Genomic DNA, 27050 nt, shown 5'->3' with positions numbered 1-27050 from the left:
TAGCCTTTAACGAGCAAAACATCAGGTTGAGAGCACTGACTACGAGAAAATAATGGTTACAAACCTGGTGGTAAGAGTTTTCCCCTAAGATTAAAATCATTCTAATATGTATACACACCCACACAATAAAGAGTAATGCATCATAGTGTATTGTGTTCATATAGTTTATTTGCAGTATAATTATGCTACTTCATCGTGTATTATGACTAGTATTGCCAAGTATTTTGTAACACTAATGAAGTCTTATTAATATGAAACCGCATTTCAGCTCTCTGCTATTAAGTTTTTACTAAGAAGTGGGGAAAACAGAGTAAGGGTGCTGGCTGTTCTGTGAGATTTATTAGGTTTGAAGATTAATAATGTGTACATGTCGAAGACCAATGTTTCATAAAGCTTATCAAATCCATCAACACATTTACTAACAAGATGATTTAACTAACATGAGCACAATCACCTTAGAGTTAGCAGCATCCTGATCAAACTTTTTGCGTGGAGGAAGTGGAGGAGGAACCAGAGGCTCTTCACTTAGTTTATGTATACTCCCACATGAACTGAAGAAAGATTCTAAAAAGAGATAAGGAGAGTTTCAGGTGGTGCACAATACAGTAAAGTCAAACATTCTGAAATTTTTTTAGACAAAACTAGAAGTAAACTAACAAACAGATTCTTACGGACACAAGGTGGGCGAAGTAATATCTTTTATTGAACCAACTTCTGTTGGTGAGAGAAGTTGATCCAAAAAGATATGACCTCACCCACCCTGTCTCTCCAATATCCTGGGACCAACATGGCTACAACAACGCTGCATAAAACAGATTCTTGTATTCAGTGGCATCCCTAATTGTTCAGCCCAGCTGAAGGAAGTTACTTTACCAGTCATTTTTGTAATTATACACTGCATTTCACAAAGCAGACTTCTGTATGAAGTACAATATATACTCGTACGGTAGGTAATAAGCAACATTAAATGCCTCAATTTGACAGTCTTCCTATGCTCTCTGTATTTAGAAGATGAAAAAATGAAGGCCTGATAAGAAAAGACAGAAGACAATGAAACCGTTTCAGTTCGAGGCTTTTTCATGAGGAAGAATTCATTGTCTTTAACTGGAAGCATACAGTGGTGTATGTGGTTTTGGCATATGTTTAAATCAAAAACTGGCATGGAAAACATCCTTCTTCTCTCCAAAGAGTGATTACACGTGCACACTGGGAGTTTACAGGGCTACTTATGGAATATAACAGCAGTTCTGTTGCAATCCCACAGCAGAAAAAATGGCAGAGCAGACAAAAATAGTACATAAGACCTCAACTGTTACAACTTCTTTCATCCCCTTCAAAAGTTTCCAACCTTTTTCCCTTTGGAGGAAAAAAAAAGGGATATTTAAGACTTGTTCAGAAAAATATTAAATGTTAGGCATTTAAATAAAAAAACCCACTGGCTCTTGCTATAGCTTGTTTCTTTTCCATTTATGTGCATGATGCAGATCAGAATATTAAGTGGATTTGTTTTCCCAATTTCTTACTGTATTCTACAATTCTGGATTTTCATAAAATCAAATGGCAAATAAAAACGCCTGCTTTTATTCAAGAGGATAGGCCCAGGTGGCAGCACTGTTCTCAGGTGTATATCAGATGTACTAAGAGTGGGGTGGGAGGAGGTATTGTTTCATGGTCTTTGTGTATATAATGTCTTCTGCAGTTTCCACAGTATGCATCCGATGAAGTGAGCTGTAGCTCACGAAAGCTTATGCTCAAACAAATTGGTTAGTCTCTAAGATGCCACAAGTACTCCTTTTCTTTTTGCAAATACAGACTAACACAGCTGTTACTCTGAAACCTGTCATTATGCAAGGCACTGCATTTAGCCATATGGAGTGGAAATCTATCAACTGCATGAAAAAACTTGTACAGATACAGACAGACATCATCTTCCTTTCCAAATGCAAACAGATGGACATCGTACCAAAAGGACTGAAGGTAAAAAATCCATTACAATCTACATACCACACAGACTATGCTGACAGCTTGTGCCACACGCTCTCAAAGAAACTGCGGAACCACCTGATCAACATCCTCTACAGCAAACAGGGAAAGATTAAGAATGAGCTCTCAGAAATGGATACTCATAAAAAACCAACCTTCCACACAAACTTCCTCGTGGCTGGACTTTACTAAAACTAGACAAGCCATTTACAACGCACACTTTGCTTCTCTACAAAAGAAAAAGGACACTAAACTTTCTAAATTACTACATGCTACAAGGGGCCACAGCAATGGTTCCCTCAACCCACCCAGCAATATTGTTAACCTATCCAACTATACTCTCAGCCCAGCAGAAGCAGCTGTCCTATCTCGGGGCCTCTCCTTCTGCCCCTCCACCCTCACGAACATGATACAGTTCTGTGGTGACCCAGAATCCTATTTTCGACGTCTCCGACTCAAGGAATATTTCCAAAATACCTCTGAACAACATACTAATCCACAGAGGCCTCCCTACCAACATTACAAAAACAAGGATTCTAGGTGGACTCCTCCTGAAGGTCGAAACAGCAGACTGGACTTCTACACAGAGTGCTTCCGCCGACGTGCACGGGATGAAATTGTGGAAAAGCAGCATCACTTGCCCCATAACCTCAGCCGTGCAGAACACAATGCCATCCACAGCCTCAGAAACAACTCTGACATCAAAATCAAAAAGGCTGACAAAGGAGGTGCTGTTGTCATCATGAATAAGTCAGAATATGAACAAGAGGCTGCTCGGCAGCTCTCCAACACCACTTTCTACAAGCCATTACCCTCTGATCCCACTGAGAGTTACCAAAAGCAACTACAGCATTTGCTCAAGAAACTTCCTGAAAAAGCACAAGATCAAATCTGCACAGACACACCCCTGGAACCCCGACCTGGGATATTCTATCTACTACCCAAGATCCATAAACCTGGAAATCCTGGGCGCCCCATCATCTCAGGTATTGGCACCCTGACAGCAGGATTGTCTGGTTATGTAGACTCCCTCCTCAGGCCCTACGCTACCAGCACTCCCAGCTACCTTCGAGACACCACTGACTTCCTGAGGAAACTACAATCCATCGGTGATCTTCCCGATAACACCATCCTGGCCACTATGGATGTAGAAGCCCTCTACACCAACATTCCACACAAAGATGGACTACAAGCCGTCAAGAACACTATTCCCGATAATGTCACGGCTAACCTGGTGGCTGAACTTTGTGACTTTGTCCTTACCCATAACTATTTTACATTTGGGGACAATGTATACCTTCAGATCAGCGGCACTACTATGGGTACCCGCATGGCCCCACAGTATGCCAACATTTTTATGGCTGACTTAGAACAACGCTTCCTCAGCTCTCATCCCCTAACGCCCCTACTCTACTTGCGCTATATTGATGACATCTTCATCATCTGGACCCATGGAACAGAAGCCCTTGAGGAATTCCACCATGATTTCAACAATTTCCATCCCACCATCAACCTCAGCCTGGTCCAGTCCACACAAGAGATCCACTTCCTGGACACTACAGTGCTAATAAACAATGGTCACATAAACACCACCCTATACCGGAAACCTACTGACCGCTATTCCAACCTACATGCCTCCAGCTTTCACCCTGACCACACCACACGATCCATCGTCTACAGCCAAGCTCTGCGATACACAACCGCATTTGCTCCAACCCCTCAGACAGAGACAAACACCTACAAGATCTCTATCAAGCTTTCTTACAACTACAATACCCACCTGCGGAAGTGAAGAAACAGATTGACAGAGCCAGAAGAGTACCCAGAAGTCACCTACTACAGGACAGGCCTAACAAAGAAAATAACAGAACGCCACTAGCCGTCACCTTCAGCCCCCAACTAAAACCCCTCCAACGCATTATTAAGGATCTACAACCTATCCTGAAGGACGACCCAACACTCTCACAAATCTTGGGAGACAGGCCAGTCCTTGCCTACAGACAGCCCCCCAACCTGAAGCAAATACTCACCAACAACCACATACCACACAACAGAACCACTAACCCAGGAACCTATCCTTGCAACAAAGCCCGTTGCCAACTGTGCCCACATATCTATTCAGGGGATACCATCACAAGGCCTAATAACATCAGCCACACTATCAGAGGCTCGTTCACCTGCACATCCACCAATGTGATATATGCCATCATGTGCCAGCAATGCCCCTCTGCCATGTACATTGGTCAAACTGGACAGTCTCTACGTAAAAGAATAAATGGACACAAATCAGATGTCAAGAATTATAACATTCATAAACCAGTCAGAGAACACTTCAATCTCTCTGGTCACGCAATTCCAGACATGAAGGTCGCTATCTTACAACAAAAAACTTCAAATCCAGACTCCAGTGAGAAACTGCTGAATTGGAATTCATTTGCAAATTGGATACTATTAATTTAGGCTTAAATAGAGACTGGGAGTGGCTAAGTCATTATGCAAGGTAGCCTATTTCCCCTTGTTTTTTCCTACCCCCGCCCCCCCCGACGTTCTGGTTAAACTTGGATTTATGCTGGAAATGGCCCACCTTGATTATCATACACATTGTAAGGAGAGTGGTCAGTTTGGATGAGCTATTACCGGCAGGAGAGTGAGTTTGTGTGTGTGTGTGGGGGGGGGGGGTGAGAAGACCTGGATTTGTGCTGGAAATGGCCCACCTTGATTATCGTGCACATTGTGGGGAGAGTGGTCGCTTTGGATGGGCTGTTACCAGCAGGAGAGTGAGTTTGTGTCTGTGTGTTGGGTGGGGGGGGGTGAGAAAACCTGGATTTGCGCTGGAAATGGCCCACCTTGATCATCATGCACATTGTAGGGAGAGTCGTCACTTTGGATAAGCTATTACCAGCAAGAGAGTGAGTTTGTGTGTGTGTGTGTTCTGGGGGGGGGGGGGGGGGGGTGGTGAGAAAACCTGGATTTGTGCTGGAAATGGCCCAACTTGATTATCATACACATTGTAAGGAGAGTGATCACTTTAGATAAGCTATTACCAGCAGGAGAGTGGGGTGGGAGGAGGTATTGTTTCATGGTCTCTGTGTATATAAGGTCTTCTGCAGTTTCCACAGTATGCATCCGATGAAGTGATCTGTAGCTCACGAAAGCTTATGCTCAAATAAATTGGTTAGTCTCTAACGTGCCACAAGTACTCCTTTTCTTTTTGCGAATACAGACTAACACGGCTGTTACTCTGAAACACGTGAATACAGTGTCAGATCGCCACACACGGCATGGAAAGCACCTTTTCTCTCCCTAATAGTAGAGCAAATACTTGCATGAGATTTTAATGCCAACCACCATAGTATCTAGTTACTTTATCTGTGCAGTTAGCCAGTCTGTAGGCTCAAACCCAAGCAGTCCTTAGATTTTATGTCTATGCTCTACTTAACTTGAAAAAACCCCTTGCATTTTTTTTAATTAGCTAGTCTAACATTTTATACTTTTATTATGAGAGTTTCATTATTCTTAGGCTCATATGGTACACAAATACATTTAGAAAACGGAAAGAATTTATTGACAAACTGCAGGAGTCAGGGTACTCACTTGACTGAGGCAAATGGACAGGAGCAAAGATGCTATTGTTACCTAATAAAATAAAAAAATCAGAAAAGAAATTTTGCCACCAAAACAGTGTTCCCCCCTCCCTTTATCTAGTTATAAAACATCCCAAAGACCAGTATGTACTGGGCTGTATCTTTAAAATACCTCTGATGTACTATCAAATGTAGTGTTGAAACAAGGTACATTCTACTATGTAAATATTTTTTGGCCAAAAACTTTGAAAGTTATTTTGAAGAATATATGGCTTTTTAAACAATATTAATAAAATGTTATAGTTAAGAACATACTGCATAGTAGAAACTTAGGAAATTACAACTGAATTTTGACACCAACATCAACCACCCTGAGTCACCTTTTACCTACAGGCTGGAGAGCCTCACTATTTTCCACATGAAACACAAGTTTGTCATGTAATCCCCTTTCTCATGTTCAGCTTTATGGTGATATGTGAACATAACTCTTATCCTTCCATCCCAGTCCATGCAATATGTACTGAGAGGGTATCACAGGGTAGTTGTTGTATCCTTTGGATCCTAGCACCCAAATCTGTCGACAGGTGAACAACCGTGAATGGTCAACTGGCCACTGACAGCGCAACACAGAGCAACCAGATTGAGAGGGGAGGGGAAGCACCAGGGCGGACTTCACTCCAGCGCAGATGACAAACACACAATCTATGCACTACTTAAAAGTCCTACTTTAACCCTCAAAATAAGGCCTAAGTGGTGCATAGGACATGTGCTGACCTTCTGTATAGGAGTTAATTTCACCCGAATGCTCTTCACCCTCATCAGGCAGTCATAGGACTGAACTGAATGGGCAAGTAGCATTCTCCCAGAGACAACCACTTCCGTGGCTGTGCCTGAGACAGCTGGTTTAAGAGGGGGGAGGAAAAGGCAGAGAGTTTACATTCTTTTGTGAACAACACTAGATGTTGACTTCCATTATGTACTTGGTGCATAGCTTCTACAGGCGAGGAATGCGGTAGAAACACAGTTCATTCAATAGTGCTGATGAAGAAGGTACAAGCTCTGCTGGCTGAGCTCGTAACTTCCATGAACACTCACATGTCCTTTTGTGGGAGAAAGGGAAAACATTACAGGCCCGTGTTTGGAACAAGTTTCCCCAAGTGTAACCTCAGCAGCTGGCAACCACAGTATACCATTTTAGGCCTCTCTGAAGTTTTAAGGACCCATCTTCCTGTGCCACTCCCAGCAGTAACAGACTCTGCTGAAAAGGTGCTCGTGGGTTTCAACTTTTTAATGGAATTCAGGGTTGCTCTATTTGCTCAATTACCCCCATCCCCTCTCTTAAGAAAGCCTTCCATTTTATTTCCAAAGCAAAAAAAATATATATATCCCATCACTATCAAAATCCAGTAGAGTTTCTTCTATAAATGAGACTTGCTTTGGCATTATAATAAAGATGATTGGCCATCTTAAAGAGCAGCACATTCTTGTTGGTGCCCCTTCTTTCAACACCAGCATCCCTCGTGACACCAGTGTCGCCCCTTTGCCAGACAGTACTAGATACCTGGCTATGTCTAAGCAGAAGCAATCAGTGACACAGAGTCTGGATATAACTTGATTTACACACACACACACACACTCTCTCTCTCACTCTCCCGGAACAGAAAGACAACACCTTCTTTCAGGAATTACAGCCCAACATCCTTGCTTGGCTCCCAAGAAGCAACTATGCCTCAAGAATTGATCCTATCACGCCCAAGGCACAAAGCAAACTCTCCTGTTACTTGTACAGCTCTATACAGGACCTTGTAAAAACCAAGAACTAACACCACCAAGTGCATTTCTTCCAAGACTAAAGGACTGCATGCAACTAGAAAAAGAACACAGAAAGAAGACTCCATTTAACAGCACCACCTGGTGTCACCTGCCATAGCAAAACATTTTTTAAGGAACAAGAGCCGAGGCAGAGGTGGAGGTGAAATATCAAATGAAAAACCCCCAAGTAAATATAAAATATATTATATACATACCATAAGAACTGTTGAGATCAATATCTAAAAATACACTAAGTTCTGAAGAGGCAGACACGGGTGGAGTAGATGGCGTATTCGGAGAAGTCGGGGCCGATACTGCTGACTCATGCTCTGCTTCAGTAATTCTACTGAAACTTATTTTACATGGTTCCCTTTCCAGTGGCGTTGGGTGACCACGCAAGGTGCCAGAGGTGGAACCATGTCTGCCAGTATTGGGCCTTATTCCAGGAGATTTTAGAGGGTATGTTGTTTTCCTAGGCTAAAGGAAGTAATCATGATTAATATTACAAGTATTTAGTACAGTAAACTGATAGTAAAAATGCCAACCCACTAACCGATATTTGAGGGGGAAAAAAAGGAATTGAGTACAATACTCCGAACAAAAATCATAATTTTGTTTAATGGTAGATGATTTTTCTAACAGGTCTAAGTTTATAACAGGTCTCTCACTGTTTTTTTAAAAGTTACTCTTTATGGGTTTTTAATAAAATTGTGAAAACTGGCTCTGCTCAAGAAATCTTCCTTTCAATAATTCCAAAGAATTGTTAGTCTGGAGTTTCAAATGTGTGTCAATCAGGACAAACCATGGGAGTCAGCAAGTGGTTTCCTAAGGGAGCTCTTTTGCAGACTCTAGTCAGAAGGAGCCAGAGTACAGGGGTAGTCAAATCACCTCACAGTAAGGGTGACGTGACATTCCTATTGCTTATACTGTAGAAATTCACCAGGCCCTTACCCACATGCATAGATCCAAGAGTCAGAATCCCATGAGATGGGAATCTTTAAAGAAAAAACTATTCTTATTCATTTTTATATACTCTGGTGTCTGATTCTGTCTCTGGTATATGATTTAGTCCATATACAATTCTTACGCATAAGAGTGACAGGTGCGGCTGATATGACATTGCAGTCAAAAGAAGCATGAATTAATCTGAATTGCACTTAATTCTAATAAAACACAGATAAACAATGATTATCTGAAAGGTACCTAATGTTCTTATATCACATCCACCAGGGTGGTATCAGAGTGCCTCCAGAACACGTGGCTAACTGGAATTTCAGATAAACAAAACTCAATTCTACAAGAAATGGAGGTTACTGACTTGTAACTGAAGGTTCTTCAAGATGCGTGGTTCCAGTGTGCCTGAGATCAGAGATTGCTAGCAAGTAGTGTCCATTGGTCCGCACCAAACACAGATGTTCTCCTTGTGCTCCAACTGAAGGTATAAGAGGCGGGACGGACAGATGCTTCTTCAGTTCCTCTCTTATCACCAATCAGAAGAATTTGAAGAAGATGGGTAGGGTAGGGTAATGGAACAGAGACAGGGACTCCACATCTCAGAGCATCACCAGTAACAGGTCAATATACTTTAGTCTTCGAGTGCTGGTCCCTATGTGTATTCCACATGTGAGTGATTGATGAGCAATAGTTAAACAGGAGGGGTCGGGATGCAGTAGGTATAGATGGCTATAATCCTGCAGTTCCACCACCTACATCTGCAGAGGAGGCTTGAACTAATGCATAATGTTTCGTGAACGTATAGCCACTCTACAGATGTTCCATATAGATACACCTCTCAAAGGGATGCGGCTGTGGTTGCTTGTGCTCTAGTGAAATGGGCTGTCACCTCATCTGGAGGAGGAATAGAATGTTGCAGCCGGAGATTCATTCAGTCTCTGAGCAGATAATGTCTGCCCTCATGACTGTTCTGCTACAGCAACAAATAAGCTTGATGATTTTCTAATCGATCTCATCCTTTGCAGGTAGAACGCCAGCGCTCATCTGATGTCCAGAGAGTGAAGTCTTCTCTCCTCACTGGAAGCATAAGCTTTGGGTAACAATACCGTTAAGCGGATAGGTTGATTTATGTGAAACTCTAATTACTTTTGGGACAAATTTTGGGTGAAGGTGAAGGAAAATGAAGTGTCCTACTGGAGGATGGAAGGCACTGATTGCTGCTAGATGAACTGCAGGAGAACTATGAAAAGCCCTGAAGTTTTCAGGGACAGGATAACCCTCCTGTTTTGGACTATCTGCAGATTCTGGAGGACCGATTACATTGTGCCCAGGAAGAGAAGCTTCCATTTATCCAGATAACTTGTTCTGCTGTACTCTTTCCTTCTTTGGTTGAGAATAAAGAACAATCTCCAAGCATTAACATTCTAGATCTGATGCCCATCCAAACACCAGGCTGTAAGGTGAAGGGGCCCTGGGTTGGAATACTTCTTGTTGCTGTTCTTCCAAAGTAGTAGATACATGAAGAGTTGGATGCTGATGAGAGGATGGGCCGACATTCACAGAATGACCAGAAATGTCCAGAGCCTCCAAACTTCTCCAAAGAGAGTGCCAGTTCTTGTTCAACTACCAGACCTATCGGAACCAATGGGTGAAAGCTCCTGCCTATGGACTGAGGAGGGGAACATTCCCGTCTCCTCGAGGTAGTTTCCTCCTATGTTATCTCATTTTTCATGTTCAAAAAAGAACAGACTATGAATAAGAAAAGGTGAAGATATCCTCCCATGAAGTGTAAGTTTAGGTTCGTCTCAAGAGTCTGGGGCAATCCAGTAATTGGGACCAATGAATCCAGCGCAACCACAGTTGTCATGGATAGCAGGTCAGGGACAGGTTGGTAGCACCAACGTGTCTACTCAGTAGCTCTTAAATGGGGTTGGCAGGTGCCAATCCATATGCTTAAGAATTGGCATTGATGTCAGTACCAGCAGATCCTCTCTCTTTTGTGCCTTGCCCTCATGGTCAGAAAGTTTAAGTGAGCTTAAATCTTTAGGAACTGTTTGTGAGGACTCACTGGACTTGGACAGCCAGGGAAGGATCCCTTCTCTCAGAAAAACACCTGGAAGAAAAATCTGTCCTTATGCTTTGAGTGCCCCTGACTCTCATGAGAAGCCCGGTATGGCAACTCTTTGGGCTCAGCAGTTCTGGCTTCCTCTCCTGTGCTTGTTGGGACACTGCTCGTTGGTTGAGGCCAATGTACAGTTGGGTCTCCCTGGCCTGGATCAGATGGCAATCTCATAACATCTTACAGAAAAGTCTCTCTCAGACAGAGCTCTAATGTCTCACAGTTTTGAAGAAAAACGAGCAACAAATACTGCATTTAGCTGAGACGTGTGCCTCTCCCATATAACAGAGGCAGTGTTGGTGCTCGTTGCTCACAGAGAAGGAACACGGGGGGGAAGGAGGGGGCAGGAGATGCAGATCTTAAATCTAGGACTCTGGGCATAATCTCTGTCCATGAGAAGAGACTCCCTGAGGTGGGGAGAAAGTATATTATCAAATACACTAAGATTAAAACTCTAACTACACTAAAATACTAAAAACTATTTATAATATATTTACAGGTTTGAAGAAGAATGAAGCATGAAGAAAATCTGTGAACAATGAGAATTCAGACTCAGGCCATGTGACGGTAAAAAGGAACTGGAGTGGTGGTAGTTTGCACTGCCCTTTATATCCTCATTTGGAGCGCACGGAGAACCACCGATCAAAACTCTCCAATCTCTGGCACATGGTGCACATGTGTACACACATGTGGAATACCCACAGGGAACATGTTTTTAAGGTGGCATTACTTTAGCAGCACTTCACCTGATTCTCTTGGTGGATGAGAAGTATAACCTTAATCACCCTTAAGACACAAAAACTGTTAACTGCTTTATGGTTCTCTTACCCCAAGAAGAAGAAAAAGGCACTCCTGATTTGCCAAGAGTTACAGCAAAGATAATGACATAATAGTAAGTTTTCTATGAGGCAAAATATCAGTGTGAAAAATCACTTCATGCTTCAGCAGCTGTTATTTTAAAAATAAAATGTTAATTAAAATGACAAACTAATCAACACTATCTGGCTTTACAAGAAGATTGTACCTCATTTTAAATTGCATAGTATATTTCAGTTCAGCACTAAAGTGAAGAGTATTTCCATTTAGCTCTGAAAGTGAACTTTATTTTTGAAAATATTCCTCTGAATGTCAGAGAAAAATATACCAATTAGCATTTTGAAATAAATGTTCTTACAAAGGTCTCTCCCTTTTATTTTATGCACGTTTTTCCACATTCTGAAATTAAAAGTGTCTCATAATGCTATCAAGCCATTTTACAAGTTCTAAAGAGAAGAACTACACAGCATAAAATCAAACTTTTAAAGCTATTCTTTCCAATATTTTATTGTAAAAACACAATTTGCCTATAAAGCCAAAAGATGTGTATTTTTAGGAACTAAAATTATCTCTAAAACAAAAAAATCTAACAGTTTCGGAATAAAAAGTCTTGTGACAAAAACGCAAGAAACATCTATAATTTCAAAGGAAGTAAACATACATCATTAATAGTAATATTCATATTCCTTTATTAGTAGATTTAAAATACTTTAAAAAATTACAAGAAAAAGACTTACAAATCTAGGTGGCTGCTTGCAGTTTCGAGGTTCAATTTCTAATGATTTGTTGAACAAGTAGTCTGTAAACTCTTTTTCTGGTGAATTTCCCATAGGATTGAGATTTTCAAAGAACCGCTAAAATGAGGTAAACAAGTTTCAATAAATAATTTTATATGATCTTAACATATGCATATATAGACAATACAAAACTGTTCAATGAAATCTTAACATTTCACTGGCTGCATGCAGCGTTTATACTACTGTTAACTCATTCCTGGAAAAATACACCAACAAGTCCTGACGCAAATGACAGTAAAAAACATAAAAGTTAATGATAATTAGGCTTGGAAGGATTAGAATTTTACCAGTAAATGTCAATTTCAGCACACACACACACACACAAACCAACACAAAATATTTCCATTGATGATAATCAAAATTTACATACAGGCAGAGTAGGAAAAACGCTGCTTGCAAACTTAAAGAGTTTGATTTGAGGATATTTATTTTGTATATTTTGACATGTAATGTTGACAATTTGTGTTTTAAGGGTTATAAACTTAACTTTTTGAATCTCAGCAGCTTTCATGACATAATTTTTGTCTGACCTCACCTATTCTGACACTCCACCCATATTTTCCTGCAACTGTGAAAATTTAAAAAGATAAAAGTCTAAAGAAGGCTTAAAATAAACATTAATATTATCTGTCAAAATTATAAAAATTGAATCCTGCCTAGTCTAATGATAAAATTTACTGACTAAAGGAATTATTTTAAATCACACGAACTGCGTTATTTTAAATGTAACAATATTCTGTAAAATGCTTGTAGTTATGTAGATGATTTACCAAGTATCTCAATGCAGTCACCAAGATCTCCCAGTTCCTTCATTTTCAAACACATTCTTTTTTTTTTACCATCATCAGTACTTATAACCTATAACTTACGATTACTATACTTCTGTCTTTTCTTGATTTGTTTTCAAAATATTCCAATGCTCCTCTTCATAATTTTAAAATCACTTAACCATTTTCCAGAATTGTTCTCAATAATGAACAGCACAATACAAAGAATGCTGTCACTCAGCTGCAGCTTTTGGAGTGACCAGAACCGCACACATTATTTCAGGTGAGAGCATATTGTTGATTTAAATAATGGCATTTTGATATTTTCAGTATTGTTCTCATTCCTTATGCAGCCTAACACTGTGTTGCTTCTTTGACTGGTGCTGTAAACTGAGCAGACATATTTATTGAATTGCCCACAAAAGAGCTGAGGAGGTTACAATTAATTAACTGAGTGGTTACAGTTACTTAACAACCCATCACTGAGTATAAGTAGTTTAAATTATTCCTTCCAACAAGCATTGCCTTACATATGACAACAATAATTTAATCTGGTATCACATTGCCCATTCACCTTGCTTTAAGTCTTTCTGGTGTTCTTCAATATTATCGATTGTGAGGCTAATCTAATTGTGTGTCATCTGCAAATCGTGCCACTTAACTGTTCACCCCCTTTACAATTCATGAATATATTACAGACTGCTCGTAGTGAAGAGCCTAGAGAAAACTGTTGTTCACCTTTTGCCAGTTGAAAGATGACCATTTATTCCTACTTATTGTTTTCCTTCATTTACTTTCAAATCCATAACTACTTGCCCTATGATTATTTAACTTTCTTAGTAGCCTCTTGTCAGAAACCTTGTCAAATGAGTTTTGGATTAATTGGATACATACAAAGGATTCTAATATCTCACACCAGCACACTTTTTCTTCACAGAAACGGTTAGTTTCTCATCATATATTCATATTGTTTTATAACTCTTTTCTTCCTCTTGCTCTAATCCTATTCACCCCCTCCAGCTAGAGAAGTATAGCAATAGCAAAAACAAGGAGTATCTGTTGTATAGTAGTGAGCAGATGAGATATATGTGATGAACTACATTAAGGATTTGGAATTAACGTATGCTTTGGTGCACCCTCTTTTCTTTGCCAATTATGGTTATTGTGATATTAAGGCAATCACCCCCACATCTACCACTACCCCAGCAAGAATATCAGTAGAGTATCTGCCACGCATCTTTTTTTTTTTATATGTATACACATACATGCACGCACACACAAAGTATACGCCTACTGTATTTGTTTTGATTACCCGTATTTCTGGTTCTATCCGTAAACAGTAAGGTTGGTTTTGATACTGCTGAATTTCGCCTGTAATTTCAGCCACTTTTCTCCTCTTACTGAAGTTGATTAACTCTTTCCCTTGTCTTTTAAGAAAGTCTGGATTCCCTTCTTCTGTCTTCAGAATATTTGTTAGATAGATTCCTAGTATATATATATATATAAAAAAAGAATTTTGATTTTCACATTTCATCCCAACTCCTGTTTTCATTTTTTCTGATAAATGCCAGCAAAGAAATCCTCACCATAAAAAGAGAGCAAATCATTTCCTTCAATGCACCAATACTGAATTAATCAGAAAGAGGAAATGAGCTATGCATTCTCTCTGAAAACTAAATATATTATAGAAGGAACAAGTTTTATCTGCTTATACTGAGGTCATGGTCCGTAGGTCACATGCCAGCATGCTTAGGTCACCCAGAAAGGAACAGTGTCAAGAATGTGAGATAAAATTAAAGTTGAAGAGAAACCCTATTTTATTTTCATTGGAACTTGAGTCTGCATACAACAGCTATATCCATGAAAACCAAATTTATAGAAAATATATTGCAAAGGAATACTAAAGCTTCTGAGGCAAATAACTAGCAAAAAAAGCAGTAATCACAGCCTCTACAAAATTGTTCTTGAAAACACACGAATTTTATAGTGTACCAAGAGAACAACAAACATTTAATATTTACACAAAATGCAAACACTGTGTAACTGAGGTTACTGACTTTAACTATTCACAAACACTAATGTTAAAAATCTAATAAATCAAAAGTTATGCATATCACAAAGGCAATTCTTCAGAGTACAGAATGTAATACCTTAAAAAAAACTCAAAGCATTTGCGACATCTTAATTTGCTGCTCATTTTAACGTTAAAAGAAAGCCAACATCAAGAACCTTATCTCCAACCCCGTAGTGTAACTTACCAAAGAAAGGCACGCAGGGTGGGTTGATTGACTTGAGTTTAGCTAGGTATTTCTTAAAGTGATCTTGACTTAGCTCTACTGCTTCATCCAAAACTTTCTTTTTTCTCTCCTGTAATGCCTAATTTATTGAAGAGGAAACAAAGCAACAATGTGTCTTTTGCATGGTTTGGTTAGTGAAAATATGTTACCTTCATACTTGTATTATCTATCTATCTATAAATTAACAAAACCTTGTTTCTCACAATATTTGAATGTAAGTGTTTTTAAATGGTTTCCAATGTACTACTACATCAACTGTCCCTGACTCTATGGCTTAAAACTTGCCGATGAAACCCCCAGTGGAGACGCAGCTATGCTGACAAAAGGGGGCTTCTGCCAACATAGCTAATGTTGTCTACCGGCAAAAAAAAAAGTTTGTCAGCATATGCTGCTTCTGTACCAGGGGACTATTCCAGCATAAACTCTGTAGTGTATACATAGCCCTAAGAGGCATCACGTGGAAGTGTCAAACTACTGTAAATACAGACAGTTATTTTCACTTCACTTCCATCAATTTACAAAAATAATCCCAACTGTTTTAAGTATGACTTATTTCAAATCTAAACAAATCAAATTTAGTTATGAGCATCTAGCACTGATACTAGTAAAAATATTTTTCTACATACAACACAGACTCCATCCTTACTGTGCAAAACTGTCTTCTGAACTTCAATAGTCTATTTCGGTGGAATTTATTAGTTTACTGAACACTCATTTTCAGTGAAAAAGTAACCATTTACACTTTTTCCTCCTAAACCCACCAATGTTCCCCAATGTTTAAACTTTTCTCCAGAATCTGCTAAAACTGGCCTCCAATTCTTGTACACTTACTCTGACCAAAATACAGGAAAGCATCCCCATTTGGGAAAGCAAAGCTTAAAAACTGCGTTCCTTGATAGCAATGTTCTTAAGTACGTGCTTAAGTTCTTTCCTGAGCATTAAACTCTCTGTAAATGTTCAAACCTATGCATGGATCATCCTTGGTCAGCAAAAGAAGAAAGGGGTCACCCACACCTCTGACAGTTTCTCTTCCCTGCCCGCTAGCTGGAATTCTGCAGCTCCCAGACAGCATTCAAGGTACAGTAAAAGTTTATAACCGGTATGCCAGGGAAACGGGGTGCTGGTAAATAAAAAATGCCGGTTCATTCAGAGGGAGAGCTTTGAAGTGCAGGGTGGGGTGGGATAGTGGAGTGCAGGGCAGGGGTGTGAGGTGCTGCAGGGCAGGGACTCTGGGAGGGAGTTTGGGCATGTGAGGGGGCGCTCATCTCCGGTGGCTCCCTGTCCCTTCTGCTCCTGGATGAGGTGCAGCCAGGTGGCTCTGCAAGCACACGCTGCCTCTGTTTACAGGCGCCGCCTCCCATAGCTCCCATCGGCCATAGTTCCCAAGCTCCTAGTAGGGACCCCCCAGCTCCCTGCCTCCTGGGACAGCGGGGGAACCCCCCAGCTCGTGGCGGGAGGCAGCAGCAAACCCCCAGCTCCCTACCACCACGGGCAGCGGTGGGGGAAACCCCCGAGTTCTCTGCCACCCGGGGCAGCAGGGGACTCCTCCAGCTCCCTGCCACCGGGGATGGCACTGTGGGGAACCCTGAGCTCCCAGCAGGAGGCAGCGGGGGAACTCCTGAGCTCCCTGCTGCTGTGGCAGCTCCTGGTCCCCGTGGGTGGTGGGGAACCCCGAGCTCCCAGCCCAAGCAGGCAGTGGGGGATGCCTGGAGCTGCAGGTGGTACCCCGCAGCCACCAGCTGCTACAGACAGCACCTAGTTCCTGCAGCTGCCCCGCATGAAGTAGTATGGGGATCCGCTGATCCCCATTTTGTCTGGGATATTTTTAGTAAAAGTTAGGGACAGGCCACGGCTTCCATGAATTTTTCTGTTTTGCCCGTGACCTGTCCGTGACTTTTACTAAAGTATCCGTGACAAAATCTTAGCCTTAGTTATGACATTCAATCATTACTGTGCTGCATTTAAGCTGGCAAGCTACAGGTGAAAGACTCCAGATGCCATTACAAATCCCCTGTGGCACCCAGGACCCTTAATATGCCACTTATGATAACATTCCTCACGAGTGTTTCACATTACACTTATAAAGTAAGTAACTGTAAAATAACAGTGTTTATTTTAAAAAAATGGTATAGGATTTGTTTTTCTTGATTCTGGTTAGTCTCTTAAGAAGGATGCACAAGTCACTCAGAAGACTTACCTCAAATGTATGATCTAGTCTGTACACTGACACAGAATTCATCGCACTGACTATCTCCAACACACCATTGAAATTATTCAACTCTTGAAAAACCTGCAGGATTTCGATTATCCTACTTAACACAGCCACTCGCTCCTCAAAATTCTCTGTTTCCACAATGCACCTAGTCAAGAAACGTGGTATTAGGAAACATTGGAATTAAAAAATTCACGTTGCTAGGCACTGAAATCTACTGTTTAGTCATCATAAAGAACAGGAGTTCAAAATGAAGACCATTACCCTACGCTTCTCAGTGTTTTCACCGAAATAGGCAGTTTAAAACTTAAAAGGAGGAGGCTGCCTTGCAGATTTTTGGTTTTGTCCTGTACTGTGCCAAGCACAAAATCAACGCTTAACTAAGGTAGTGATTACTGGAATACACAACAACTATTTTATAATTCAAAATAAAGGAATCTCCTTTAAACTGTAAGAAAACCTGAGTGATCCCTGAACTTCAACTTGATTCCATGGCAGTACGTTAACATCCCCAGTACTTACTTTTCAAACCAAAGAGTAAGATTTGTAGTGTGCCGAATCATTTTTAATAGATTTGGGGAGTTAATTTCCTTATCTTCTTTAGTCCACACACTCCCAACAAGTTCAGACGGCTGCACTGCCCTATTGAAAGAAAATGTTAAGTATGAGGCAAAGGAATGTTTGATACTTAATGTTCATATGTTCCATGTTTGCAGTAGAAGACTTATTACATATTTCTTCCCCTTACTTGTGACATGACATTTGGTACAGATTATTCAATATAATCCATTATGGAACAGTCATTCAAAATAATCACTGGACTGGTATTTCAACACGCACACTAATGGACTCTAGAAAACGCCAGTCTCTGTTAAAAGAACATCAGTGGAGTATTTTCAGATTAGAAAATTACTAAGGACTCAGTTTTGTCTTCTGAAGGAAGAAATAAGCATCCTGAACAAAGAAAACTTCTCGTTATCTAATGGGTAAACATGAGTAATGTGTTGCTGAAATGGGGATCAACAAACCCTATAAAAGCCTGATGTGCAAAAAGAAATATTTTATTAGAAATCCTTCTGCCATTGTAGCATGCAAACCTTTCAAAAATCCCAGTTTAAATACCTTAGTTTTTATGAGGGCCCCTAGAGAATAAAGTTATTTTTAGAATGCTACAAGCATTTTTTATAAGATACCCCCAAACTTTTATTTTGAGAATTCACATATTATGTCCCAGTTATGTTTTAGTGTTGTCTACTCACTACAGCATTTTAGTGTCCTAATTATTTACTGTACAAGTCTGGTTATGTTGACACAAGTCTAATATGTTGATGGATAAACACTTTGGTATAGGACAGAAGGTGAGCAAACCTTACTTTGCATATCATAAAAGAGAAGAATATACTTCAGGCTGATTCTACAAATTAAAGATTTTTTTCTTGCTAAAGCTGAATGCAATTTGATTAACTCAACATTTCAATTACAAATGAAAGTCAAATATAGGGGAGGTATTAAAAGTGACTGCAGAGAGCATTATCATTTCCCATTACAAACCCGTAAAATGGGATTACATATGGCAATGAGCCCTTTTTTTATTTTTACAAATAAAAGGAACATACTTTTAGATTTCCATATTAATCCTGCTAGTTTTCTCCTGTCAGAAAAGGAAATTCATGCTTCTGACTAGTGCAAACAGTGTGACTTATGGAGCTAACAAAAAGCTAACTAACTAAGGAACACACACATTTTTTGAATAACTACCTGTAGAGATCAGATTCTAGAAGTGTTAGCTGACGAGCAATTTCTATTGGGTGTAGTGTCATCAGGTCCATCTCAAACTGTCCAAGATGGCAAATATGCCATTCAATTGGGGGAGGCTGGCTCTCAAAGGTAATGTTATGACTAATTCCATTTGCTTGACATTGTTTTTTTCTTTTGATAATTTTAGCAATGGATTCTACCCACTTCTTCATGGATTTGCCTGTAAAAAACAACATTAAAAACGTTCATATTAATGGTTTAACAGCTTTTTCAAATGATAATTTTGTTAGATGTACACTTCTGCTTGTTAACTAGTAGAATGATGTGAAATAAGGATAGCATTCAGTACCTAAAGAAAAGATTAACAAATTTGTTTAAATTTTATAGAATGGGATAGAAAAAATTCAGGTTCATGGGCCAAATTATTTTCTTTAACAAACAATTTGTGCACCCACCAAAGGCTACATTTGTGTATGCAAATCAGGAAACTGCATGTGCAAAGAAGTTAGGTGCGCAGTTACCCATTTCCGTATGCAAATACGGGCACAAAGACTGCACATTTTTGGGTGCATCTGTTTTGTGTTGAATTTTGAGAGTCTGGCCCTACTTGTTCAACTTTACAGTTTTTAGTTGTATGATGACTTTCCAATATATTGTGTTAGTTCATTATAGAGACATGGTGGGTGAGGTAAAATCTTTTATTGGGTCAACTTCTGCTGGTGACAGAGACAAGCTTTTGAGCTACACAGAGCTCCTCTTCAGGTCTGGGAAAGGTACTCAGGTCTGGTCTACACTAGGAAATTAGATCAGTACAACCAGGGTGTGAAAAATCCAGATTCCTGAAAGATGCATTTAAACTGACCTAATTTCCTAATCTAGACAGCAGTAGGTTGATGGGAGAATAGCTACCGCCTCTTGGAGAGATGGATTACCTATGCCAATAGGAGAATCCCTCCTGTCGGTGTAAGTAGCATCTTCACTGAACCGTTACAGAGGTGTCACTGCAGCATTTTAAGTGTAGACAGATTCTCAGGGCAGGTCTACACTACGGAGGAAAGTCGATCTAAGCCATGCAATTTGAGTTACATTAGTAGCGTAACTCAAGTCGACGTAGCTTAGATCTACTTACCACGGTGTCCACACTACGCTATGTCAACAGAAGACACTCTCCTGTCAACTCCCCTTAAGAAGTATGGGCTGGATGAATGCACTATAAGGTGAGTAGAAAGTTGGCTAGATTGTCGGGCTCAACGGGTAGTGATCAATGGCTCCATGTCTAGTTGGCAGCCGGTGTCAAGTGGAGTGCCCCAGGGGTCGGTTTTGTTCAATATCTTCATAAATGATCTGGAGGATGGTGTGGATTGCACTCTCAGCAAATTTGCAGATGATACTAAACTGGGAGGAGTGGTAGATACGCTGGAGGGCAGGGACAGAATACCGAGGGACCTAGACAAATTGGAGGATTGGGCCAAAAGAAATCTGATGAGGTTCAATAAGGATAAGTGCAGGGTCCTGCACTTAGGACGGAAGAACCCAATGCACAGCTACAGACTAGGGATCGAATGGCTAGGCAGCAGTTCTGCGGAAAAGGACCTAGGGGTGACAGTGGACGAGAAGCTGGATATGAGTCAGCAGTGTGCCCTTGTTGCCAAGAAGGCCAATGGCATTTTGGGATGTATAAGTAGGGGCATAGCGAGCAGACTGAGGGACGTGATCGTTCCCCTCTATTCGACATTGGTGAGGCCTCATCTGGAGTACTGTGTCCAGTTTTGCGCCCCACATTACAAGAGGGATGTGGATAAATTGGAGAGAGTCCAGCAAAGGGCAACAAAAATGATTAGGGGTCTGGAACACATGACTTATGAGGAGAGGCTGAGGGAACTGGGATTGTTTAGTCTGCAGAAGAGAAGAATGAGGGGGGATTTGATAGCTGCTTTCAACTACCTGAGAGATGGTTCCAGAGAGGATGGTTCTAGACTATTCTCAGTGGTAGAAGAGGACAGGACAAGGAGTAATGGTCTCAAGTTGCAGTGGGGGAGGTTTAGGTTGGATATTAGGAAAAACTTTTTCACTAGGAGGGTGGTGAAACACTGGAATGCGTTACCTAGGGAGGTGGTAGAATCTCCTTCCTTAGAAGTTTTTAAGGTCAGGCTTGACAAAGCCCTGGCTGGGATGATTTAATTGGGGATTGGTCCTGCTTTGAGCAGGGGGTTGGACTAGATAACCTCCTGAGGTCCCTTCCAACCCTGATATTCTATGATTCTTCTCATTCCGGTGGAGTAACGGAATCAATGGCAGAGTGATCTGCGGTCGATTTAGCAGGTCTTCACTAGACCTGCAAAATCAACTCCCAGCGGATCCATTGCCGCAGCGTGGATCCACTGGTAAGTGGAGACAAGCCCTCAGTCTGGCAGCTAACTACAAGACTGTTTAGCATAAGTATTTAACACCTATTATAAGAGACCACTCAAGGTGAAGTGGCCTGTTAACAACTCTGCAGCATAAAGACTTGAAAAAATAAACTTTTATAAATGTTTACTTTTGAACACTAAGATTGTTTCATAAATGTAGAGTACATAAAACACGTCCTGAGGCCCAGTGAGTCTCTAGACCAGGGATTTCAAACCAAAATCCCTTCAAGGAACTGGCCAAAAATAGTCTATCTTTAATCAGGAAAATCTTACATAGTGACTATCAACCCAGCAGGAGATCAACAACTGTTTTTTAAATTTATAACTCAAAATTGTATTACAGGATGGCTAATTTGGTAACCTAAAAGTGACATCCAGGCATTGCCAAGAAGTCATCTAGATTCAGCTGACATCAATGTTACTCTCCAAGTGGACTGCAAAGGGAGTTTGCTCATGTCTTTAGGGCAGTGGTTCTCAACCATGGATACATACGCCCCTGGGGATTTGCAGAGGTCTTCCTGGGGATACATCAACTCATCTAGATATTTGCCTAGTTTTACAACAGGTTACATAAAAAGCACTAGCAAAGTCAGTACAAACTAGGGCTGTTGATTAATTGCAGTTAACTCACGCGATTAACTCAAAAAAATTAAAAGCGATTAACGGCAGTTTTAGCTGAACTGTTAAAACAATAGAATACCAACTGAAATTTATTAAACATTTTTGAATGTTTTTCTACCTTTTCAAATATATTGATTTCAATTACAACACAATATACAAAGTAGACAATGCTCACTTTATATTGTTATTACAAATATTTGCACTGTAAAAGTGGCAAACAAAAGAAATAGTATTTTTCAATTCATCTGATACAAGTACCATAGTGCAATCTCTTTATCGTGAAAGTGCAACTTACAAATGTAGATTTTTTTGTTATATAACTGCACTCAAAACAAAACAATGTAAAACTTTAGAGCCTACAGGTCCCCTCCGTCCTACTTCTTGTTCAGCCAATCGCTCAGACAAATGAGTTTTTTTACATTTACAGTAGATAATGCTGCCCGCTTCCTATTTACAATGTTGCCAGAAAGTGAGAACAGGTATTGGCATGGCACTTTTGTAGCCAGCACTGCAAGGTCTTTACATGCCAGATATGCTAAACAATCGTATGCCCCTTCATGCTTTGGCCACCATTCCAGAGGACATGCTTCCGTGCTGATGATGCTCATTAAAAAAATAGTGCATTAATTAAATTTGTGACAAAACTCCTTAGTGGAGAATTGTATGTCTCCCACTCTGATTTACCAGCATTCTGCCATATATTTCATGCTATAGCAGTCTCGGATCATGACCCAGCACATTGTTCGTTTTAAGAACACTTTCACGGCAGATTTGACGAAACACAAAGAAGGTACCAGTGTGAGATTTCTAAAGATAGCTACAGCACTCGACCCAAGGTTTAAGAATCTGAAGTGCCTTCCAAAATCTGAGAAGGACGAGGTGTGGCGCATGCTTCCAGAAGTCTTACAAGAGCAACACACTGATGTGGAAACTACAGAACCCGAATCACCAAAAAAAGAAAATCAACCTGCTGCTGGTGGCATCTGACTCAGATAATGAAAATGAACATGCGTCGGTCCACACTGCTTTGAACTGTTATTGAGCAGAACCTGTCATCAGCATGGATGCGTGTCCCCTGGAATGATGGTTGAAGTATGTAGGGACATATGAATCTTTAGTGCATCTGGCACGAAAATATCTTACAACGCCGGCTATAACAGTGCCATGAGAACGCCTGTTCTCACTTTCAGGTGACACTGGAAACAAGAAGCGGTCAGCATTATCTCCTGCAAATGTAAACAAACTTGTTTGTCTTAGCAATTGCCTGAACAAGAAGTAGGACTGAGTGAACTTGCAGGCACTAAAGTTTTACATTGTTTTATTTTTGAATGCAGGTTTTTTGGGTACATAATTCTACATTTGTAAGTTCATATTTCATGATAAAGAGATTGCACTACTGTGCTTGTATTAGGTGGATTGAAAAATACTATTTCTTTTGTTTTTTACAGTGAAAATATTTGTAATAAAAAATAAAGTGAGCACCGTACACTTTGTATTCTGTATTGTAAGTGAAATCAATGTTTGAAAATGTAAAAAAATCCAAAACTATTTAAATAAATGGTATCCTATTATTATTTAACAGAGCAATTAATCGTGCAATGAATTGCGATTAATTTTTTTAAATGCTTGACAGCCCTAGTACAAACTAAAATTTCATACAATTACTTGTTCATACTGCTCTATACATGATATACTGAAATTTAAGTACATTTATATTTCAATCAATTTATTTTATAATTATAAGGTAAAAATGAGAAAGTAAGCAATTTCTCAGTAATAGCGTGCTGTGACGCTTTTGTATTTTTATGTCTGATTTTGTAAGCAAGTAGTTTTTAAATGAAGTGAAACTTGGGGGTACACAAGACAAATTGGACTCCTGAAAGGGGTACAGTAGTCTGGAAAGGTTGAGGGCCACTGCTTTAGGGAATGTTATCACAGTGTTCAACTATAAGTAAGGTTATATTTTAGTCACGGGTATTTTTTGTAAAAGTCATGGACAGGTCATGGGCTGTAAAGAAAAATTCACGGCCCGTGACCTGTCCAAGACTTGTACTTTATACCCCTCAATAAATCTTGGGTGTTCTGGGGGGGTGGCCCAGGGGTGCCTCTGGGGAGGGGGAAGGTTGGTGGCGCGTAGCCTGGGACCCCCCCACTGCTGCTGGCGTGTGTGTTTGACAGGGCTAGCAGGCTCCTTACCTGGCTCTGCGCAGCGACATGTCCCTCAGCTTCTAGGCGGAGGCGCGGCCTGAGGGCTCCACGCATTGCCTCTGCCTCAAGCTGTGGATGCAATGCCTGTGGGAGGAGGCAGCGTACCGAGCCGCCTGGCCACACCTCTGCCTAAGATGCGAGGGAGGGACATGTCGCCACTTCTGGGGAACCCCCTGAGGTTAGCACTGCCGGAGCCCTCACCCCCGCAGCCCTGAGCCCCCTCCCACACCGAAACTCCTGCTGCTGCTGGGGTGGGGGAAGGGGCACCACAGTGGCCCAAGATTGCCCCAGCAGTGGCCGGTGCAGCCCGCCCAGAGGCTGCCTGAGCTGCTCAAGTGGCCCCTGGGCCAGTCGCACGAGCTGCTGCAGAAGTCATGGAGGTCCCAGAAAGTTACGGCATCTGTGGCCTTAGTGACAGACTTGCAGCCTTAACTACAAGACCTACAGGAAGTAACACTAACTGAAGCTAAAAGGTTTTTATATTGTTCAGCTCTCCTCTTCTGGAAGAGTAATGGTTGTTGTTCAGGGTCTTCAGGACAAGGATAGTAAAATGGGAAAGGATCAGTGTTCCAACAGGGAAGAAATTTTCTCCTCTCCCTGAGGAAAGATTTTCTCTAGGAACTTAAAGTGGGGAAGAGGCAGAATTCAATTTTAAAAATTAGACAGATTATACCGGTTTATTTTTATTTATTTAAATTAGTATCACTGTGCAAAATTATGGGTGTTAAGTCTTTTTCCAATTTTTATCAATTCAAATGTTTACAGTTTCAGGAAATTAGGGGGGAGTCAGACAATTGATCGCAATAGACACACATTCAAAGAGTTTGTTTTATAACCATTAAAACACAAATTGTCAATATCTTGTCAAAATATATAAAGTAAAGATACTTAAATCAAACTCTAATATAATCTCAAGTACCATTTTTCTTGCCTATCTGTAAATTTCGATCATCATCAATGGAAATATTTTTTCGTTGGTTTGTATGTCTGAGGAAATTGATATCTGCCAATAAAAAAAACGAATCCTTCCAAGCCTAAAGTTGTTTTGAATTCAAGAGAGACCATACTGGTTTCAGACAAGGACAACCTTAAATATTTACTACTAAATAAGCTTTAATAGAACAACATAGTAATGTCTGAAATTATTTAGGTTTCTGACTTAATCTTGCAATGTCTATGCACGTGAGATTTGACTTCAACTGGAGTAAAAAGAACTGTTCATGTGAGTAAAGTTACTCATGTATGTAAGAGATAGCAGGATTAGACCCCCAGAATGTATTAGAAAGTAAAAAGAACAAATGGATTGTAACAGTTACTGTACCTCTTACACTTGAAATAAATGTCTCCAGTCTGTCGAGCAACTCCAAATCTCTTTCAAAATCATAAAAATGATGTTCTACCCAGTGTCGAAAAACATTTAATATCCTAAAAAATAAGGGGGGGAGGAGAGGGAGGAAAAAAATAATCTTTTTAATTTTTATGAACCCTCAAGTCCAGCCAACCTGCACATTGATGAAGCATGGGTTCTGCAGAAGTTACAGTATGCAAAAATGTAATTAAGGACCATCGCAATGCGTCTGCACAACAGGTTGGAGTCAGAACTGAGTGTGAAACCTTAACTTTGGTAATCCTGGAATTTTGAGAATGTAACTTTGCAGCCTTAACAATCAGTTTTATTTAAAAAGACGAGGGATTAACGTAAGTGTATCCGAAAGAGTAAACCATAAGAACGGCCATACTGAGTCAGACCAAAGGTCCATCTAGCCCACTTCCGATAGTGGCCAATGCAAGGTGCCCCAGAGGGAACAAACAGAACAGGTAATCATCAAGTGCTCCATCCCCTGTCGCCCATTCCCAGCTTCTGGCAAACAGATGCTAGGGACACCATCCCTGCCCATCCTGGCCAATAGCCATTGATAGACCTGTGCTCCATGAATTCATCTAGTTCTTTTTTGAACCCTGTTATAGTCTTGGCATGCACAACATCCTCTGGCAAGGAGTTCCACAGGTTGACTGTATGTTGTGTGAAAAAATACTTCCGTTTATTTTAAACCTGCTGCCTATTAATTTCATTTGGTGACTCCTAATTCTTGTGTTATGAAAAGGAGTAAATAATACGTCTTTATTTACTTTCTCCACACCAGTCATGATTTTACAGACCTCTATCATATCCTCCTTTAGTCGTCTTTTCTCTAAGCTCAAAAGTCCCAGTCTTATTAATCTCTCCTCATATGGCAGATGCTCCATACCCCTAATAATTTTTTTTTTGCCCTTTTCTGAAACTTTTCCAATTCCAATATATCTTTTTTGAGATGGGACAATGATATCTGCACACAGTATTCAAGATGTGGGCGTACCATGGATTTATATAGAGACAGTATGATATTTTCTGTCTTCTTAACTATCCCTTTCTTAATGATTCCCAACATTCTGTTCCCTCTTTTGACTGCCACTGTACATTGAGTGGATGTTTTCAGAGAACTATCCACAATGACTCCAAGACCTTTTTCTTGAGCAGTAACAGCTAATTTAGACCCCATCATTTTATATGTATAGTTGGGATTATGTTTTCCAATGTGCATCACTTTGCATTTATAAACATTGAATTTCAGCTGCCATTTTGTTGTCCAGTCACCCAGTTTTGTGACATCCTTTTGTAGCTCTTCGCAGTCTGCCTGGGACTTAACTATTTTGAGTAGTTTTGTATCATC

The 27050-nt window shown here is 40.4% G+C and overlaps 1 protein-coding gene across 1 annotated transcript in view; it reads right to left on the bottom strand.

Moving 5' to 3' along the window:
* SOS2 (SOS Ras/Rho guanine nucleotide exchange factor 2) overlaps positions 1 to 27050 on the bottom strand; it is a 107838-nt gene that overhangs the window by 1892 nt on the left and 78896 nt on the right. The window contains exons 13-22 of the mRNA XM_084632645.1: positions 25661 to 25764; positions 19100 to 19319; positions 17864 to 17983; positions 17327 to 17489; positions 15091 to 15208; positions 14145 to 14317; positions 12006 to 12122; positions 7595 to 7856; positions 5578 to 5619; positions 455 to 564 (exon numbers count right to left, since the gene is read on the bottom strand). Coding sequence (XP_084488771.1) covers positions 455 to 564; positions 5578 to 5619; positions 7595 to 7856; positions 12006 to 12122; positions 14145 to 14317; positions 15091 to 15208; positions 17327 to 17489; positions 17864 to 17983; positions 19100 to 19319; positions 25661 to 25764 — 1429 coding nt within the window. The remainder of the gene's footprint in view (positions 1 to 454; positions 565 to 5577; positions 5620 to 7594; positions 7857 to 12005; positions 12123 to 14144; positions 14318 to 15090; positions 15209 to 17326; positions 17490 to 17863; positions 17984 to 19099; positions 19320 to 25660; positions 25765 to 27050) is intronic.

The sequence above is a fragment of the Lepidochelys olivacea genome, assembly GCF_965140295.1.
Source record: "Lepidochelys olivacea isolate rLepOli2 genome assembly, chromosome: 6".
Taxonomy (NCBI): Eukaryota; Metazoa; Chordata; order Testudines; family Cheloniidae; genus Lepidochelys; species Lepidochelys olivacea.
This window is presented reverse-complemented; position numbering and strand designations above follow the sequence as displayed.